The 20,582-nt window shown below is 41.6% G+C and overlaps 1 protein-coding gene across 1 annotated transcript in view; it reads right to left on the reverse strand.

Moving 5' to 3' along the window:
* The window catches only part of MAP3K20 (mitogen-activated protein kinase kinase kinase 20), a 157,049-nt gene extending 149,315 nt beyond the window's left edge, over positions 1-7,734 (reverse strand). Inside the window, exons 1-2 of the mRNA XM_081815326.1 lie at positions 7,348-7,734; positions 6,712-6,904 (exon numbers count right to left, since the gene is read on the reverse strand). Of these exons, the coding sequence (XP_081671452.1) occupies positions 6,712-6,904; positions 7,348-7,385 (231 nt within the window). The 5' untranslated portion in view covers positions 7,386-7,734. The remainder of the gene's footprint in view (positions 1-6,711; positions 6,905-7,347) is intronic.
* Positions 7,735-20,582: the final 12,848 nt, after the last annotated feature.

The following is a 20,582-nucleotide window of genomic DNA, read 5'->3' on the forward strand; positions in this document are numbered from 1 at the left end:
ATGCAAATAATTCATTAAAAAGTCAGCTACAGAACTGCAAAGAAAAGGTAAACGGGTCTTCCAACGAGCTAATAAAGTGATAAAAACATTCGCTAGCCTTCTATGAAGCACTAAATGTTGTCACGTTGATAAAGTCTGTATGATGAAAACTTTCATTTTTGGTTCACTGAGTTCTGTGTCTATTTCGAGATTGTATTTTCTATTTCACACAGGTATTTCCCCTTTTATATGAAAACTTATTGGTTGTTCCTGTTCTTATGCCCTGTTTTGACATTTTGATCTTCTCTATTTATAAATATCTACAGTGTGGGACAGTTTCGAAACTTGAATTTATCTGGCTTTCAACATTTCTACAACAAATTTGGTAAGAATTTTTTTCTTTTTTAACAAAGGGAGTGGTGCCTTGCAAAAGGCAAGGCAAATGAATCTTCATCTTTCACCTCTTGAGCACTCTGTTTCCTTTCAATTCTTTTGGGGAAACAAAAAGAATCATGTTTCATATCTCATACTTAAGTCTGGTTTCCTACTATCAGTTGGATATCCACAAGTATCAAGGTAACATAAATGCTTGGTTTCCACCTGTTTGAAAAACATATCATGTGCAGACGTGTCTGGTTCAACATACCATTAAATACACTGCAAGAGCAAAATGAAGCTGTTGTGATTAAGCCTTCCTGAAAGGGTTGTGAAGCTGATGATCTCCTTATTGTGTGAGGTCAGTGGTTGGAAAAAGGACACTGACCCACAATGTCTTTCTCTGCCCTCTCCACTCCTTGCTTCGATTTCTGCCTACACGGTACGGTTTGATCTCAACTCATGTGGAATTTACCAAAAAGATACAATACTGGCTTCTTTTCTTAACCTTTGGTATAGATCCTTAAGGTATTATTTCTTTTCCCACTGAAAACTTTTTTTTTAAACAAAAATAAGGAGTGCACTGTAAGTAAATCTGCAACTAATATAAACAAGCTAAATTAACACAGAAAAATTCTTTGGCACTGCTACAGAAAATCGACGGAATAGTAAACATTAAACATTTTAGAGGCACATATTGAGACTGTAAAATTAGTAATCTGTGGCATATTAAAGAGTTTTATAAAACTCAATTCACTTGAACATCCTGAGAAAGTGACATGGATTGGGAGAGCTATAATTTTTTTTGAGTTTTTTCCAATTATAAAATATATGGCTCACATGGTGTTCACATTTGTCAAAAGTGAGTGATTTGTGCACTTCGTTGTATGTAAATTTTACCTCAAAAGAAAACAAAATAGTAAACACAGACTGAATATGCATGCTGAAGTATTTAAGGGGAAAGGTACTGATGCCTGCAACTTATTTTGAAATGCAACAAAACGGATTGATGGATAGGACACGTAGCTGAATATATATGTGAAGCAAGTATTTATGTTAATGACAGACCCTAGATGGTAGACATATATTCACTAGAAAACTCTTTCAGCTCTTCTTCATGTTTGAAATTTTCATAATAAAATGTTGGGGAAAGACATGAGATCATTACAGAAAAATATGGAAAACAAAGGAAGTATAAGAAAAATAAAAACACCACAGAGACAGCAAGCAGGCGCCGAAGGTCTTACTACATACAGTGCTTTGTAAATGCAACGGAATTCCATTGTACAGACATAGAATAATTTTTTTCAGCTTTACTGAGGTATAATCAACAAATAAAATTGTAATATCTTAAAAGTATAAACCACGATGATTTTACTATATGTATATACTGTGAAAGGATTCACAATGGGAGTAACACATCTATCACCTCCCATATTTGCGTTAGTGTGTGTGTTTGAGAAGTAGCATAATTTATAAGATAATTTGTTACAGAACACTTGAGTCCTTTCCAGTTCTTCACCATTATCCCTCTGAGATGAGCAGCCATTACCTCCATCTTTCTGCACATCTCTGATTATTTCCTTAGGATAAAGTCATAGAAGTAAAATTTCTGGCTCAAAGAAAGTAAATATTTTAAGATTTTTGATACGTTTTGCTAATCTCTTTCCAAGAACTTACATCCCTAACAGGAGCATATCACAGATCATAGCTAGCCATACATGTGATATTAATGTTTAAATTAAACGCCTCCAGAAGTAAAATTTATCTATAACCATTCTTTCTCCCAAAGAACAAAGGCTCTTTTTTATTGTTTAAGATTTATTTATTTATCTGAGAGAGAAAGAGAGAGACAGTGTGGGGTGAGGAGGGGCAGAGGGAGAGGCAGAGGGAATCTTAAGCAGACTCCGCACTGAACGCAGAGCCCAATATGGGGCTCCATCTCACAACCCTGAGATCATGACCTGAGCAGCAACAGAGAGTCGGATGCTTAACCAACTGTGCCACCCAGGTGCCCCCAAAGGCTCTTTTTAAAAAGTAAGTCTACAATAAACAAAACTAGTATCCAAATCTTGGTTTCTAAATATCATAGTCCCAAATCAAGTACCCAGAACTAGGGCTTTTTTTTTTTTTTTTTTTAAGATTTTATTTATTTGACAGAGAGAGACACAGCAAGAGAGGGAACAGAAGCAGGGGGAGTGGGAGAGGGAGAAGGAGAAGAAGGCTTCCCACCAAGCAGGGAGCCCGATGTAGGGCTCGATCTCAGGACCCTGGGATCATGACCTGAGCCGAAGGCAGACGCTTAACGACTGAGCCACCCAGGCGCCCCAGGAACCAGGGCTTCTTGAAGAAATGGCTGATTCCTGGAATCAGGAAGGAACTAGATCAGCCTGGAACATCTTCTTGTGCCAGGAAGAAAATGCTAAAAAGTGATGGAGACATCAAAAGGACACAGGAACTAACTTGAAGGGACTCTTGCATCGGGACATTTTCAGCATGAAAGTGAGTAACAATGTAATACAACATTTGAATTTGAAAAAGAATCCATAAGTCTACAATGAAACAATAAATGAATGAACAGGTGAATAAACAAGTGAAGAAAGGAAGGCTCTCATTTACGCTAGATCTTTTTGCTGTCTACACAGTAACTGTCATAATAATACCCGATTCAAACAAGAATCGCCAACAGATGCTTAAAACATTGAGTAACTTGTGTTGGGAGATGATACTTACATAGCCTCAAAGTATCTTCCAACAGCTTAATTATTAATTACAAAGGGGAGAAAAAAGGTATTTTCACTGTAGAGAAATTGGGCGAACCCCTTAGTCGAGGGTTCAAAATTAGTATCACCAATAACGAGACAAACAGACATCATAGTCTCCCTTAAAATATGCCAAGGGCATATGACCTCTGAAGTATTCCTACCAAAACCACATAACCTTAAACTAGGCAAGAGGAAGGGAAAATCAGATAAACCCAAAATGAGGGACATTCTACACAACTGTCCTGCACTCTTCAAAAATGTCAAAGTTTAAAAGACAAAGAAAACCACAGAAACTGCTCAATTAAAGCAGACTAAATAGATACACCAATTAAGTGCAATATGTGATCCTGATTGGATCCTGGGTTGAAAAAAACTGCCATAAAAAGTCCTTATTGGGACAGTCAACAAAACTGAATACAGACTGTAGGATAGGTAATATTATTGCATTAGTATTAAATTTTCTGATTGGATAGTTGTATTACGGTTGCATTCTCAGGAGATTCTAAAGTGTTTAGGGATAGATGTACCTAGTATCTGCAATTTATCTCATGGTTCAATAAAATATGTATGAATACAGGGGTGCCTGGGTGGCTCAGTCGGTTAAGCATCCAACTCTTGGTCTCAGCTCAGATCATGATCTCAGGGTCATGAGACTGTGTCCTGCATCGGGCTCCACACTCAGCAGGGAGTCTGCTTGAGGATTCTCTCCTTCTGCCCTCTGCCCTCTCTCTCTCTCTCTCTCTTAATCTCTCTCAAAATAAATAAATCTCTAAACAAACAAAAACATGTATGAATATGTATAAATTAATATAATATATAAAGAGAAAGCAAATGCTGAAAAATGTTAAGTGGTGATTCTAGGAGAATGCTAGAATTCAAGGTACTATTCTTGTAGTTACTCCCTAGGTGTAAAAATTTTTTAAAAATTAAGTTTTAAATAACTACATAGATTTTAAGTAAATTCCATTTTTCTCTCTTTTCTTCTAAATTAAAAAAGTAATAGATACTCACTAAAGCAGACAAAAGTAATACATACTAAATTAGAGGTCTACAAAAAAAGTCAAAATAGAAAGTCATTCTCTATCCTCTTACATATGTGAAGTTCAAGAGTTTGGGAAATATTTTCTCCACCTTTCATGAAGTTTATAAAACATAATCAGATATCAGATACCCTTCAAGAGTTACATGAGTGAGCTTCAAACATATTATTAAACGTCCCATTGCTTCTTGGCAAAAATGACCAAGTAACATAAAACTGAATCTACACGTTGGAAAAAAATCCAGAGCTTATTACCTTTACCTTACTTAGAAAACACCTAGCTGGAAAGCCAGTACACAGTTCATAAACAAAAATCAACCTAAGAAATGCATATTTTCTTTCCCAGTAACTGCCAACCCCTAGCCAAAATGTTTTACATCTCAAACTCATGTTGAGTCAGTAAGTGTGGGGATGCTTTGCAATAATTGACCATGTCTCCTTATCACTGACAGTCACTGACTAACCAAGCCCCCAAAGCTGAAACTGAGTTTCTGGTTTTCCTACTTAAAGTTTATGAGTTATGTTCCTGCAGTTTACTATAAATCAACTCAATTTCTGAATGATAACCCATTTAGGTTAAATACCTACATAAGAGCAGGACTTGGTAGTTTCCAACTCCTGCTTTCACCCCTGTGCTTTCCTATGTCATTTGCCTAGCTTTCTCAAAGATAGTAAAAAAAATAAAATTAAAAAAATTAAAAAATAAGTGGTATTATGTATGGGGGGTGGGGGTGGAGTGAATAGGTTGCAATTACTGTTTTCCTGGCAAAATTTGTTCTATGACTCGAAAAGTCTTTCTCACATGCAACAATCATACAAGAACATGCTTGTTGTACGGAAGCTGCATGACATAATGCTTACAAACATTAGCATGCTTAAATATTTTGAATATAAATTTGATGGAACTGGTTTATTTTCTGTCTAACCTGGTCAACTACAGATATCAGAGTTAAGAACTACAGAACGGGGTCTGATCTCCTGGATTTTACTTGCCCCTCCTGAGGCCCCTTAATACATTTTTCAAATCTCTGTTTCCCCATCTATAAAATGGGTACAATAATGCTTGCCTGTAAAGGACGTAGCGTTCACTAGATAAAAGAAGCTAGGTTCCATCCAGGGTAAAAAATGGTTTTACTATGTGGTTACTATTTTCAAATGTGTTGATCAAGAAATAAGGGGGAGGAAACTTTTTCTACATAGCACCCTTCTGTTTTGTGTGCACACTGGCGTTAAAAGCTATCGCTCCTTAATGCTTTCACAACCTACAGGTTACCCCAAGGCAGAAAGATCTTAGTCCTTCTCACCTGGCTTCAACAATTGGAAACCCAGCTGGTGACCAGAGAGTCACACAGCACTGCTGGGAGGAAATGCCACAAAGTGTTGCCATTCGGGTCTCCTTCTCTAATCAATTGCTATGGTTCACTGACAGCAGTTAATAAAAAAAAAAAATGAAATCATTCAGGGAAGATTAAAAGATATTTATGGAAAAGTTCCCTTTAAAAAGACATTGGGGAAAAAAACCAATAATTAGCCAAAAGAGGACATAAAGAGAAATGACCGGAACAAGCTCCAGAGGGTAGCTGTTAAAAGCTATCAATGCACTGAGCCCCTGCAGGTCAGTTCCACAGTTAGCTTTATTCTCCAGGTCCCAAACTGAACGTGGGGACCAAGCTGTGTCATATTCCTAAGGAAGAGGAAGGGCCTAGGTAGGGGCTCTGCGCTCCCTCCAGGACCAGCACAAGTCCCAGACTCGGGAGGCCAAGACTCTTTTCTGATGTTACAAATAGGGCAGCCCTTTCTTTGTCTAGCACCTGTTAATTCCTTATTAAACAAAGTCCATCACTTTTGGCTTCTAGTAGAGGTGAAATCCAAGTATCTAGTATTGTTTATATTTCAGTAGAAAAATAACGCTTTTTATTTTTTTTTTTTTTTAAGATTTTATTTATTTATTTGACAGAGAGAGAGCACAAGTAGGCAGAGTGACAGGCAGATGGAGAGGGAGAAACAGGCTCTCTGCTGAGCAGGGAGCCGGATGTGGGGCTCGATCCCAAGACCCCAGGATCATGACCTGAGCCGAAAGCAGCCGCTTAATGGACTGAGCCACCCAGGCGCCCCAACGCTTTTTATTTTTTAAAAGACAATTCCTGATGGCCACAAATTGACGAAACCCAAAATAGAAAGGGAATAAAAATGTTCACACGTTACTCTCTACTGACCCCTCTCGGCTGACCTGGGGAAAAGCAAAGCCTGAAGCCTAGGAAGGTCTGAAACCTCACCTTCCCCTCAAGGAGAGCTCAGAGAACATTCAGGTCTTTCATGCCATGGAAAGAAATCCTCTCAGTTCAGATGACCCCTAGGAGAACTCAACCCTAAAGCACATGTGGCAATGATTTCTATTTATGGGGCTCCCAGAATGGAAACTGGGAAACAGCCTCATGGATCAGCCCCAAAGGCCTCACTTGCTAGGGCCCTGACAGCCCGTGCCCTCCGACTCGGTTGAAAAGTTACATAAGTGCAATCGCAACCATTTCTGACAGCAGAAAAAGACCTTACCTCTTTCTCTATTTTGAGCAGCTTCTTTACAGCCACCTCCTTGTCCTGGGATATCCATCTGGCTCGATATACACTCCCAAAACTTCCTCCACCGCAGTTTTCAAAAAACTGCAAGTCATCAAATTTAATTTGCACAAAGGAGGTACCGAGAGACGACATCTCATAATGACAAAGTATTAGACTCCCACAAAATCTGCAGAGAGAAAGCAAAAGTTGGATTATAAACACGCTGGAACAAATCCTCGGAATCCCACTTTTGATAACATGTAACACGCACTGTGAAACTTCCAGAAAGAACCGGATGATTTAGGAGAAAGGAAAGCGAGACTATGAACGAGTCAAAGTGAAAACCCTTACCCTGGCAGCCCCGGCAAAAGTCAACAGCCACTTGTCCTAGACTTTGAAATACAGCTGTCCACAGAGAAATGGCTCAGATTTCCCCCCTGACAAAACCCATCGCGGCACTTCCTGCACATCCCCAGGAGCTCTGCCTAAAGGCTACTGTGTCACCAGGTCTATCACTAAGCCCTGACAAGCGGGAGGCATGCTTTCGGCAGCATGCTTGCATAGCTCTCCCGGCATCCGAGGCACGCCGGCTCTCCACGTTGTGCTCACTTCACGCGAAATATACATAACCTAAGCTCTGGGGCATCCTGCACAAGGAGGGCCACCATGCTGCAAACTCAGCACACGTTCAGGGTTTCTAGTCCGAAAGCAAACGTTCCGTTTAGGGATGATAGGAAAGCTGGCCAAGTGTTTTCCACAAGTAGCTCCCTGGACTGTATTCTGTAGCAGAACTTAAGAGGAGAAAATTTGCCCTTGATTACAATATATTAAGTCATCCAAAGAAGTCTGCCAAGAATGTTAAAAAAAAAAAAAAATATTATGTTTGTCTCCAGAGGAACAGATGACCCCTCCCAGAGATTATTACAGTGATATTTTCTGCAGTCTAAGGAGTTTTACTATTACCCGGGTAAGCGGTCATTCTTTACACCCCATGCCAAACCACAGATTAGCAGGAAAAACAAAACAAAAACATACAAACAAGAAAACAATGGACTAAAATTTTGAACCTGCATAAAAAGCAAGTAGATAACAAAAGTCTGTACACAAGTTCTCGCCAAACTGTAAACCAGAATCTCACAATGAGGGAGCAAAAAGACAAATCCATATGCATGCAAAACAACTGGCCTGGGGTCCTCATAACAGTCAATGTCAGGAAAGATTAAAAAAAACAAAAAGCAGGAAAATTTCCTAAGGAGACATAAATAAATATGATGACTTAAGGCAATGACTGACCACTGCTGGATACTGGCATCAAAAAACAAAATCTACCCAAAGTATTATTGGGATTTGAGGAAAACCTGAATACTAACTATGTATTACGTACTATTATTTTATCCATGGATAATAATGGTATTCTGGTCCGGTAGGAGAATGTCTTTGTTCTTGGGAGATCTACTGGGAGACATATTTAAGCATTATACCTATAACTTCATTTAAAATGGTTCAGCCCCCCTCAACCTCCAAAAACAGTGCATGGGTATATAGAGAGAGGAAGCAAATGAGGCAAAATGTTAAGAACTGGTGAATCTAGGCAAAAGTTATAGGAGTGTTTCACTACTCTTTCCATTTCTCTGTGGGGTTTGATTATTTTCAAAATAAAAAGGTGGAGGGGGCAGTTTGTATCTATATAAATGGTCAAAGTTTCTTCATAAACAACTTGAAGCTCTGCTGAGTGATGTACACAGTCGGCTCAGAGATCCTAATGTGCAGCTGACTGGCAATCCCATTTTAGGAACATCATGTCACTGAAGAATGCTGTTTTTTTTTTTTTTTTAAGTAAGCTCTATGCCTAATGGGGGGCTTGAACTCACAGCCCCGAGATCAGGAGTCACATGCTCTACCTACTGAGCCAGCCAGATGCCCCAAGATTGCTGATTTCTTACACAAAGTCAAACTCTGCTCTGCTCTGGGGAGAAGGCAAGAGAGAGGATTGTTTATCATCTAAAGTTTAAAAGCTAGCTTACAGTCTACATAAAAATACAGGGCAAAAAAACCTACTGCATCCAGCTTTAGTCTATACACACATGTGAGTCAACAATTTACCTTACTAACTTTTGCTTCAATTCATATTCACTTAATTATAGAAAAGAAGAAAGTTTGGATAAAATTTAGGAATGTGCCAAAGGTAGGTACAAAGAATATGCAAGCTAAAAAGTTGGTTCAACAAAATGCAAAGCACCACTTGCAAGATTCCCTCAGTGTCACTGATGCTAGGCCTATATTGTTATCATTTTAATTTTATCAAAGTATAAAAATAAAATAGGACTACGAAGCTTATAATAAAAAATAGAACTCTCCTACTCCATCCCTCCGCACATCCAATTCTCTCTCCAGAGGGAACTAATTTTAACTCCTTTAGCATTTTCTTCTGCTATTTACCTCCATATTTCTACAAAATGTGTTCATATTTCTATTTCTTGATTGGTCCATTTCAGATATTACCTATTAACTTCCCCCTATGGAAGAGGATTTAGTTTTCATATACCCTCTTTACTCCTTGCATAGAAATACGTCACACTTGCCCAATCCTCCTAGCTTCCAAATACACTGTAACATTTAGTTAAATCAATAGTCAGTAGTCTGACTACTGTAGACAAAGTAAATATTCCCAGAACTGCTATGTAGGATTCAACGATTTTTCCTTTCTTGGGTAACTTTTTGTTTCTCTTAGAATTATTAGTTGCTCCGTTTTTGTTGTTTGCTTAGCTTTTTATATTCTTAGCACTTATGTACCTCATCAAACTCTCCCAAGCTGCAAAACTCCTCTAATAAAGTGAAAACATCAGGTAATTTGGGGGAGAGTGTTCTATTGTTTTCTTAGAGACATTCCTCCTGTACTCTTCATCTTGACTCAATCTGGCTGGATGGTTGCTACATAGGCCTGACATGGACTGGAACTTCCCTTCACCATCATCCCAAAATTTCCTTCACCTTCTCTGTGAGAACCCGCCCCCCCCCCCCCATCCTTGAAGCCCCTGGTTTCTCTTTCTTGGTTTATTCCCTTGTTTTAACAGTGTATATCTCCCATTAGCAACTTAATAGAGTACTCAGAATGCAATTTTTTTGAGAATCTGTGTGTCTTTAAATGTCTTCATTGGTAGCCTAGCTGAGTTTGCAATTCCAGGTAGGAAATAATGTTCCTTATAATTTCAGAAGTATTACTTCATAGTCTTCTAGTTTCTAATGTGGCTATAAAGCAGCCTGATACTGCTCTGGTAACTAATCCTTGTTATACTATTACTTCTTCCCTGAAAGCTTTTAGGACCCTGTGTTCATTTCCAGAAGCCTGAAATTAACAGCACATGTTTAGGAGTGAGTCTTTTTCATTCACTGGTAGGACGTTCAGTGAACTCTCTCAGCCTGTACTCTCAGTGAACTCATGTCTTTTAATTCTGGGAATTTTCTTCCATTATTCCTTTACCACTTACAGCTTTTACTTCTTGTTTTCTCATACACACATGAGGAACTACATGCAGTTCCCAGTACTTGCTAACCTCTCTCACATCTCCATACCTTTGCATAACCTAGTCCTACTTTGAATGTCTTTCTCTGCCCAGGAAACTCCTGTCCCTGACTATCTGCTTCACGTCTCATAAGCCAAATTAAATTCTCCTTTTGGGCCTTAGCACCTTTCTTTACCCATTCAGCTTTCCCACTTACTTCCCACCAGACTATAAATCCCTTAAAGGCAAAGCTCATTTCTATTTATATCTGGATCTCCAGCACCTAGTACACAGCCAGGCACGTTGCACATTTTCCATTCAAAAATTGCTGAATGAACAAATGAACAAATGAATGAACAGTTTCTGGCTATTCTTCCCTTATACTTTTTGCAGCTAGAAAGATTCCAATCAGGCTAAGTAAAATCTGACATCTGTAGTGTTTACAAGTTCTCCCCAAGGATTGTGAAGCAAATCCTGAGTTGGAAACTGCCACCTAGGCTTGATGGGAAACTGAGAGTATATTTGGGACTCCAGCATTGGGTATCAAAGGACAGGAAGAGAAGGAGGAACAAGGGGGCGCCTGGGTGGCTCAGATGGTTAAGCGTCTGCCTTTGGCTCAGGTCATGATCCCGGGGTCCTGGGATCGAGTCCCGCATCGGGCTCCCTGCTAGGCGGGGAGCCTGCTTCTCCCTCTGCCTCTGCCTCTCTCTCTCTCTCTCTCTCTGACTCTCATGAATAAATAAATAAAACATTAAAAAAAAAAAAAAAGAAGGAGGAACAAGAAGAGGAGAAAGAGGAAGGAAATTCTTTTCAAAACAAACCTAGAGATCTAAACCAGGATGAGATCAGTATGAATAAATCTAAACCTTTTGTACAGAGCAAGTCCAGGGAATATGGATGAAGTGAGGTAGGATCAGTTACATTTGAAACTGACCTAAGGATACCAGAGGAAGGTTGACCTCTGAAAAGTATTGTTCTCCAGGACCTTCATTCCTTGGGATGAGGCAACTAATCGTGTTCTTCCCAGAATCACTGTTACTCACTTTGTGATACATCTTGCCATTTGGAAAATGGCTATGTATGAATGGAACTATGTAGTTACTTGAATGTTTTATTGAGACCATAAAAAATTAAGTCCCAACTTATTACTGAAGAGACTAACAATTCTGGGGAGTATGAGTACAGGTTTTAATTCCAGTGAGTTTGGCAAAGCATCACGGACTTAGCTGAAAAACCTGACTGAGATTCCCACTGCCTTCTATACGTAGGAGTGTCAGACCACGTACAGGTTTCCCCCACTATCCAAAAGTAGAGCCTTCCTATGAAACCTTTCATTAGCCAAAATGGTGTAAAGCAAAAAAACAACTGCCATTAATTTACAAGGAGAAAATTTTGAGTATTTCCAGACTCCAAAATTAACCCCTCTTAGGCTTTTCGGATAGCTTAGGGCACAAAATAAATCAAGAGAAATAAAGTACAGATGCTCTCAGACACAGTTCAAAGCTATGGCGGCTTGATGCTGAGATGCTGAGAGTGGTCCCGGGGGAGGAGGTTGGGGTGCGTGCCGCCTCTTTTAACAGCTCTCTGCAAAACAAACGCTAAATGCAATTTTCCCTTTTTGCCTTTTTTTCCCCTAAAAGTGAAAATCCTCTTCAGATTTCTTTCAGTTAGCAAAACCAGGTATCAATGTAGGTCTTTCGTAAGAGCAAAGTGGTGTAACGCAAATTTTCAAAAAGTGGAAGATACTTGTATATTTATTTTTCCCCTTGCGCTATCCCCCTTTAATTTAAAATCATTATTCTAAGAGGATCAACTTATGATCAGAAGAATGGAAAATACGAGTTGCTGATTAATCATACTTAGAGCATCTTGGGGAAGACTACTACCTGATCAAATTATGTTCTAATTTTTCAGAGGTGTTCTGCAGTGAACACACCCAAATTTAATGAGTCATCTATGTAAATGTATTTACCTAGCATACCCAATCAAATGATGTGTATATCCCACCATGTTAAAATAACTGCTTTTACACAAGGCAATTTTTCTCCATGCAACAATTCCCAGTCCTAATTTTGTAGCATTTTAACTTTTGTTTCATAAACTCTCACAGCTGTTTTAAATATTAATAAGTATCTACCACACAGCCCTGAAGGGTAAGCTAGAGCGGAGATATTACAAAAATCAAAGTATAACAGGGTGTCACAGCACTGAAAATGCTGAAAATCGCTAATGTGCTGGTGGAGTTCAATCATTTGAGTACTTGAATAGTAAGAAACTTTTTCAATTTTTTTTAAAATGTGAAAATTGAATTTTAAAAAGATTTTTAACTATTAACTAAATTGCTGAAAGCATGTATGTGTGTGTGTGTGTGTGTGTGTGTGTGTGTGTATATGACCATTAGCAAACTGTCAAAAGTGAAACCATATGGAGGCAGAAAACCTTAAATGGAAGTATTATTTGACTTTAAAGTTTTCAGCTTTCTAGTCCAAAAAACGGACTTTTGTCCTGAATTAAAAACAACAAAATAAAACAAGAAAAAACCCTGCTAACATTCTAACATAAAAAAAAAAAAAAAAAAAAACCCACAAGATTCAGGATTAGATGAGTTTGAACTCTGCCTCTAGCTCTTGCTAACCCTTCAACGAATCACATTTTCTGACCATGACATTTCTAGACCCAATAAGTAAAAAATTTGAAATCTCTTCCATTCTGTTACCAAATGACTCAAAGTTGCTAGCTCAAAAGTTATCAAGTTTGCAGAATATTATTTGACTTCTTTAATGAGTCTTCTTTCCAAATAACAGCTATTTCCACACAAAAGCAGCATGGTCCAGGGGAAAGACCCCAGTTAGATCAAGTAGCGAATGTGAATTTACTAGCTGTTAGACCTTGGCCCAGGTACGGTGCCTCTCTGATCTCAGTTTTCTCACTGGTAATAATACCCATCCTGCTTGGTGCCGGGAAGTGGGAGATGCTTTGAAAGTGCCCAGTGCCGAGTATACAATACTCAACAAATGGAAATGACGGGTGTCAAGTTATCTTAGTAAGTCTTGTTATATTTAGCCATCGATTTCTTCGGCTTTCATCTTTCGGCATGCTCTCCTCCATAGTTTTCTTCCCTCTGTTTTCAGAATCGTTTTACATCTCCATTAGTTTGGCAGAGCAATGATTAATAGATAAATGTACTACTGGTCCCTAAATCCTTTTTTTTTTTTTTTTAAAGATTTTATTTATTTGACAGAGAGAGATACAGCGAGAGAGGGAACACAAGCAAGGGGAGTGGGAGAGGGAGAAGCAGGCTTCCTGCCAAGCAGGGAGCCCGATGCGGGGGCTCGATCCCAGGACTCCGGGATCATGACCTGAGCCGAAGGCAGACGCTTAACAACTGAGCCATCCAGGTGCCCCCCCTAAATCCTTCTTATCTGTGTATGTTTTAATTTTTTCCTCACCCCTCTGTTTGCTGCTTTTGGTTTTGGCCATTTTTGCAAGGTCTTATTGGTGCGTAATTATAATTTTCTTTTAAACTTTTTCATAAGGAAAATAAGTTATTAAAAGATGATACTTTTTTTTTTTTTGCACTTTTTAGATAACGGAGTTTCTAGGACCTATTTATTTCAATTATAGCATTCACTTTGGTAGGTTCCTAGAGTATACCTACTTTCCATGCTGGCCACTGTCCTGCCTTTAGATCTTACCTACTGCATATCAAATGGATTCAAGAAACTGCAACTACCTTCATTAGATACCTGCAAATCGTAACTTTTTAAAATTAAATCCACCTTATAAAAGAACTAACTTTACTAGAAAATAGGTCTTTGGACTTTTTCTGGATTTTTCTATCTTTTAGATTTATATGGGCCTATAATTTCTGAATGCAGATTCTTCCTCTTCTTCTATCCCTAATTTACATTTTCCTTTTTCCCTTTTTCACAAAAGTTACAAGTTTATTTTTGATTCACTATAGAAAAAAAACTAATTTTTTTTAAAGATTTTATTTATTTATTTGACAGAGAGAGAGAGACAGCGAGAGAGGGAACACAAGTAGGGGAGTGGAAGAGGGAGAAGCAGGCTTCCCGCTGAGCAGGGAGCCCGATGCGGGACTCGATCCCAGGATCCTGGGATCATAACCTGAGCCAAAGGCAGACGCTTAACCGACTGAGCCACCCAGGTGCCCCAAAAAACTAATTTATTTTAGAATGACCTTAATAGGACCAAAAAAAAACCTTTTAGAAAACAGCCCTCAACAACTTCTTCCGCCAACCTTGCTGCTCTAGTATTTATTTATGCTAGTATTGTTTCAGCCTCCTTAACAGAGATTAGTGAATAAAACAGGGGCACCTGGGTGGCTCAGACAGTTAAGCATCTGCCTTCGGCTCAGGTCATGATCCCAGGGTCCTGGGACTGAGCCCCACATTGGGGTCCCTGTTCCTTGGGGAGCCTGCTTCTCCCTCTCCCTCTGCCTGCCACTCTCCCTGCTTGTGCTCTCTCTCTGTCAAATAAAAAAAACAAAAAATCTTTTAAAAAAATTTTTTTTTAATTAAAAAAAATGTGCTTTATCATCATGTGTCTTAAAACAATACCACTTGGATTATGTTTCTACAATGATTTTTTTCCTACCAGTCTAATCTTCAAAACATGGGGAGAGCTTGAGTTTGGTGTCTTTGTTCATAACAGCAAGGACAAAGATTCTAAGATTCTGTTCTTGGACAGGGCTGTTCCACTGTTTTTGTTTTTAAACCACTCAAAAAAGATCTGTAAGACTAAGTATGCAAATAGGACCAACCAGTATTGTGTCTATCATAGATATTCCTTCTTTCCTCCAAGGCTGCCACTGGAAAGCAGCAGATCTTGTGCAGAACAGGTTGGGCTCAGTGAACAGGATCTTTAGTCATGGATATCAGAGAGAAGTAGACTGTGAGACTCTAAAAAATAGAACAGCTACTGTTTCATTTTTTTGTGTCTATGCCTCACCATACAAGTAACAAATCCCTCTAATTAGAGCAAAGGTTAAAATAAAAATGAGCCAGTTAAAAGAAACATTCTTATTTGTACTTTAATATTTCAATTAATGAAAACAGACTTCCATGATACACTTCTTTGCCAGAAATGTCATTACTGGAGGCAAAACACTGGAGAAAGAGGAATGCAGGAAGCAGGGGCACTTACGCCACAGAAATACTGTGTGGAAATGTGTGTGTGCTCTAACAGAAGCCCAACTAGGCGACATGATGCAGGTATGATCGGTGACATGGGGTCCCTGCAGAGGCACTGTGTCCAAGGACTGGAGGCCTGGGAAGAGAGCTGGGCCAGAGTCTACGAGTAAAGGAGCACTGAGAGGGCACATTTCCACGGGCTGGCTGGAAGAAGAATTCACAGATTGGGGGTGGCAGTGGGGGTGGGGGAGAAAACAAGAGTAAACAAGGCTTACTTCAGTCAGCAGGCCTACCCATCCCTAATGCTTCTACTACTTGGCTTTTGTTTCTACCCTTGAACCATTTTCTGTCAAACAGAAACTATCTGACCCGTCCTGGCTGCTAACAAATAGGTACAGTCTTGGACTAATTACCTAGAACGAATGTTCCCAGAGAAGGGTAAATAGGACAGTTAAAACCTGGTAACCTCGACATAAGATGAAAGCAAATGGGGATTGTTAAAACCAGAGAAGGCCATGGAAGACCCCATATTATACATCGCCAACCTAAAAATTACAGAGAGAACTCCTGGTTATTAGAGTTGCCGAAGAAGAAAATATGCCTCTCTGTCTAGTAGTGAGCTGCCTATCGAAGAGAGTGTTCAACGGGAGGTGGGCATGCGGAATAGGCGATTCTTGCAACAGCCAGGCAGCGACCCTATGAGTATTCTAGGACATCAACTTACTAGAAAGGATGGATGGTCTCCCTTCCCAGGGATACAGTCATGAACCTAAGAGTCCCTGGCAAGGCGGAGTAGCAGCGATCGCCGTCAGCGATGAAGACGATGGATGACTGGGCCATACTCCTCAATTTCTCCTCCCAAACTGGCTGGGAAGGTAAGAGTCATATTCCGGATTTCTATCCTACAACTATCCTTTCCCCTCCCCCCTCCCTCTCCTCCGTTCCCAAAGCAAAGAACTTTGTTCACACTGAAAGCCACAGGATAACCACCGAAAACAAAAACTCTCTGGATGATGATCTACTGCTATTCTTTTCTCTGCAAAATGGAAGTGCGTTACCCCCTGTAGTGGGCTAGGCTGCAAAGCCTAATGGTGCACATCCATTTGTCAGAACCAGGCTTCTCGTCCTCCACATGTGCAGTACCCAGCACTGTGCAGAAGGTGTAATAAACCCCCGTCCTACAAGTCGATTTTGGGGAATAAACACACCACGAGTGTCTGTACTGGTTTGTTCAATAAAACTGTCTGTACCGGTCTCTTCAACAGAAGAGAATGCAACATTCACATGAATTTTTAAGATGAAGTACAAGATTTTAAAGAAAGTGCTTGCTTACATGGGGGGTGGTATTTGTGGCTATATTTACAGATCCCTGAAGAAATACATTCTTCTCCACAACAGGGTACTCTGGTAGGAAAGTTTCATAAGCAAAGATTCATTCCATGACCTTTAGATAGAGAGTCTTGCCTGCCTTGGTTTTTGGTTTTCCTATACAGACTCCAGAAAGAAGGATGTCAGCCCCTGAAGATAAGCTGTGCTCGAAGCCAGCTATAAGAATGGTTCCAAGTAACTTTGGTTTTGGTCTTCTAGGTCATAACATTCCCTTATTCATATCACTCCCGAGTTCTTCAAATTCCTCATATAGATATTTAAATGCAATAATCTTCAGATTCTTTCCCCAAAATATCATAAAGTTGTATATAAACACAGAGGTACACACAGCTGCTCTACATATCCTTATACTTAAGGCAGGAGAGTGGCTAGGAAATCCTCCCAGCCCTGCATGCTCACCAGAAGTATGCTTTTGGGATCGGGGCCAGCTACCGAGGGCGAGCCTTACCTGGGTAGAGTGAAACAAGCAGCTTGCTCTGTGTCTGACTGGGGAATGTGGAAAAACAAATGTTCTCTACCACTCAGGTATGGTTGCTGAAGTTTCGGGTGCTGGTTCAAGCATTTCCACAGGCTGTCCCATATGCTTATGCAGCAAGCAGGTATTATTGTCCCCAATTTACACATGAGAGAAAACGGATGATGAAGGGAGTGAAAATTGCCCAAGCCAACCACCTAACTTACAAGTGACATGACCAGGATTCAGACTCAGCTCTGACTTCAGAGTCGTTATCATTTTTTTTCACCATATCATATGTCTTTTTCCCACTGTATCATTCTGTCTCCTCCTTCAAATCTGCCTTTTTTTTTCTTTAAGCAAACCCTTTCCTCGTGACAGTAATCACTAGATTGCTTATTATCCACCTAAAGTTCAATTTGAGGCTTTAATTTCCTATTAGCAATTGTGATGCGGGGTTAGGGTGTCAATGCGCAGCTGCTTTGTTCTCACAGAATCTTCTCCTGTGTTGGGATTATTTAACTGCTATTAGGGCATAATCGATGCTTCAGCTGTCCGTAGGAGGGTCTGACACAAAAGCACCCATGTATCAGGCAAACCAATCTAAACTCTAGCATTTATAGCTCTCTTTCCTTAACAGGTACAGTTTTCTGGTCACAGCTGGAACTCTTGCTTATTTGTGTGTAGTGGGGCAAGGTTAATAGCCACAAAAGAAGTAGCCTAAATCTTCACTGCAGTAAGACCAAAAGGTGCCTTAGCTATTCCTATTACATTTAGATAGACAAGACACCCTCCCTGTCAATCTGTCCTGGGTAGAATAAAATGGAAAACAAATGATCCAAATAGATTTTTATTTTCAGTATCTCTGGATACAGATTCAAGGCTCTCTTATTCCAAGAAGTACTATACACAAACACCTTTTTCTGGGTTTAAAAAGAAAAGAATCATTGATTCTCTCCTCTCTTTTCTCTGAATCTAACAATTTCTAAAAACTGTCCATTTTTCTCTTTTACGCCACACTAATAGCTTCACTGTATGTCTGACCTCTTTTCACGAAACATCACTGTAATTTCCCCGTGTTTTCTCTGACTAGATTATTCCCTCCACACCCCTCATAACTCCTGTTTATAGTTTTGTAGTCCTGTCAAAGTCAGTTCCACCGCTCATTCCAGATAGGCACTCGGCCAATATATTGCCAATAACACTCACTCTTGTGCTAACTTAAAATACACAGTGCAGCTTGCCAAGTTTCCTTATTTGGCAAGAAGGTCCCTTAGTTCCCAAGATCTTTGACCATCCATTTTTAGATCCAAATCCCCCTGCTTAATATTTGGGTATTTCTCTCTTTTTAATGTGTCTTATGTGTTCCCTAAAAGAGTAAGAAGAGATCAGTCATCTATTTGCTTTCCTAGACAAAAAAAAAAAGGGTCCTTGCCACTGCCTTGTGGTCATTTACTCTGGAATTATTATCACTGTAACTTCTGAATCAAACAATATTTTCCAGGTTAAAAAAAAAAAAAACTCCCAGAAAAGTTATAATAGGAATTATGTTGTGAAAGACTAAAATAAACAGTACACATTGCTTTATGGGACCATTTTCCTTTATCTTAATTCACTCTTTCCAAACAAACCAAATTCATGTTCATTTGCAATCTCCCTAATCTCTCACTATTGTAGCAGGAACTTTAAACAAAGGCTCTAGAAATGACCAAAACCATAATTAAAATGCATCCGTCATGTATTTTTTTGAAAATCAAAAAACGACATGAAATTTCGCTGTGGAGATAGGCCTACCACAAAGAAGCCATTAACTGCCTTGAAGCGCTTGTTTATTTTTGTCTTTCTATGTGTTTGTTGGTTCGGATCCACTGAATCCCGACCGTTCACTTCAACTGAGGTCAGGAAAGCAAGAAGGCTCTCCTAAAACAGCTTCAGGGATAAAACAGGAGCATACTTTAGCAACCATCTTAACTCAGATATCCTCGCATTAATTCTGTAAGTGGATTCTAAAACACCGTTATTAATAGAGAGCTGCTTATTGTAATATCATTGGATCGGGCCACTAAATGATGCTGCTTTCGTTATTAAAGAAACTAACAGAAATACTAATTAAGTCCTCCATAAACAGTGCTTCGCGAACATCTCGAGGCGCATCAGAAACACACATTTTCAGCAATCTAACAATGACCTGCCCCGTTTTTTAGGCAATCCGGAGCCATCTCGTCGGGTCCGTAGTAAAGTTGGTCTGCAAGCTGTCAGGACCAAGCGAAGCGCGGCGGCGGCCTCAGCTTGGCCCTCCCGGCCTGGGGCAAGTCTCGGAGCCCGGGGACCAAGGGACGCCACGGGGTCGCCGAACAGCACCCTCGCCCCACGTGGGAGGCAGAGGGGCCGCCGGAGGGTGCGGGCGGCGCGAGCTGCACGCTGCCCCGGGGAGGGAAGGGGAGGGCGGCTCGCCGTGGGAGAAGCCACCCCGGCCGGGCGGAAAGCAGAAGTTAGTGGTCTCTCCTCGCACGCACAGCCCTCTGCTGCGAAGTGGCCCGCGCCCTGCCCTCATTTGGAAGACTCGCGTTTCGCCTCGCAGGGGGGCCGGGTCGCCCGCGGCGAGGCCGGCGCTCCGACGCTCAGGCCCCGGGGTTGGCGGGCTCGGCCGGCGGTGTCCCGGCGTTCGGCGAGGGGAAGCGGCGGCCCCCGCACCCGCGCCGCGCGCAGGGCCGGGAAAGCCCGACAGGCTGCGCCCGCCCTTCCGGACGCCAACTTCTGCGTGGGACCGGCCCGAACTTCGCCGGGCCCTTTGGGCCGCCGCGCGAAACTCCGCGGGCGCCGGGAACGCTCGCTCCGGCCGCAGCCGCCTCCGCGGGCCCCGGGTCGGGGAGGGTGCGCCGCGGAGCCCCGCAGGCCGCCAGGGCCTCGGCCCCGAGCCTCGCGAGCGCGGCGGGCCTCCGACCCACCCTCGCCCTCCGCGGCCTCCGGCCGGCCCCTTACCTGGCTCCCGGGCCGGGCGCGAGCAGCAGCCGGGGGGCGCCGAGGCCCCGCGCGCGGCGAGGGCAGGGCCGGCGACCGTGGGGGTGGGGGGGGGGTCGAGAGGACGGCGGCCCGCGCGGCTCCCACGCTTCCGCCCGAGTCAGGAGTTGAACATTCCGCCTCTCCGCCCCGCGCCAATGAGGAAGACACTTACGGCAACAGCACCACCTACCTCCGAGCGCGGAACGGCTGGGCCCCTCTGCCGGCGCCGCGGCTCAGACGCGCGGGCCGGCCTCCCGGGCCTGCGCCCCCCGAGGGCTCCGTGCACCCCTGCGCCCCGGCAGCCACCCGGGTGGAGGGATGGAGGAACTCAGTGCGAGGAGCACCTGGCCTGCAGTGCGGGGC

This window comes from Leptonychotes weddellii, chromosome 3 (assembly GCF_054177405.1).
Source record: "Leptonychotes weddellii isolate Sample4059 chromosome 3, ASM5417740v2, whole genome shotgun sequence".
In the NCBI taxonomy this organism is placed as follows: Eukaryota; Metazoa; Chordata; class Mammalia; order Carnivora; family Phocidae; genus Leptonychotes; species Leptonychotes weddellii.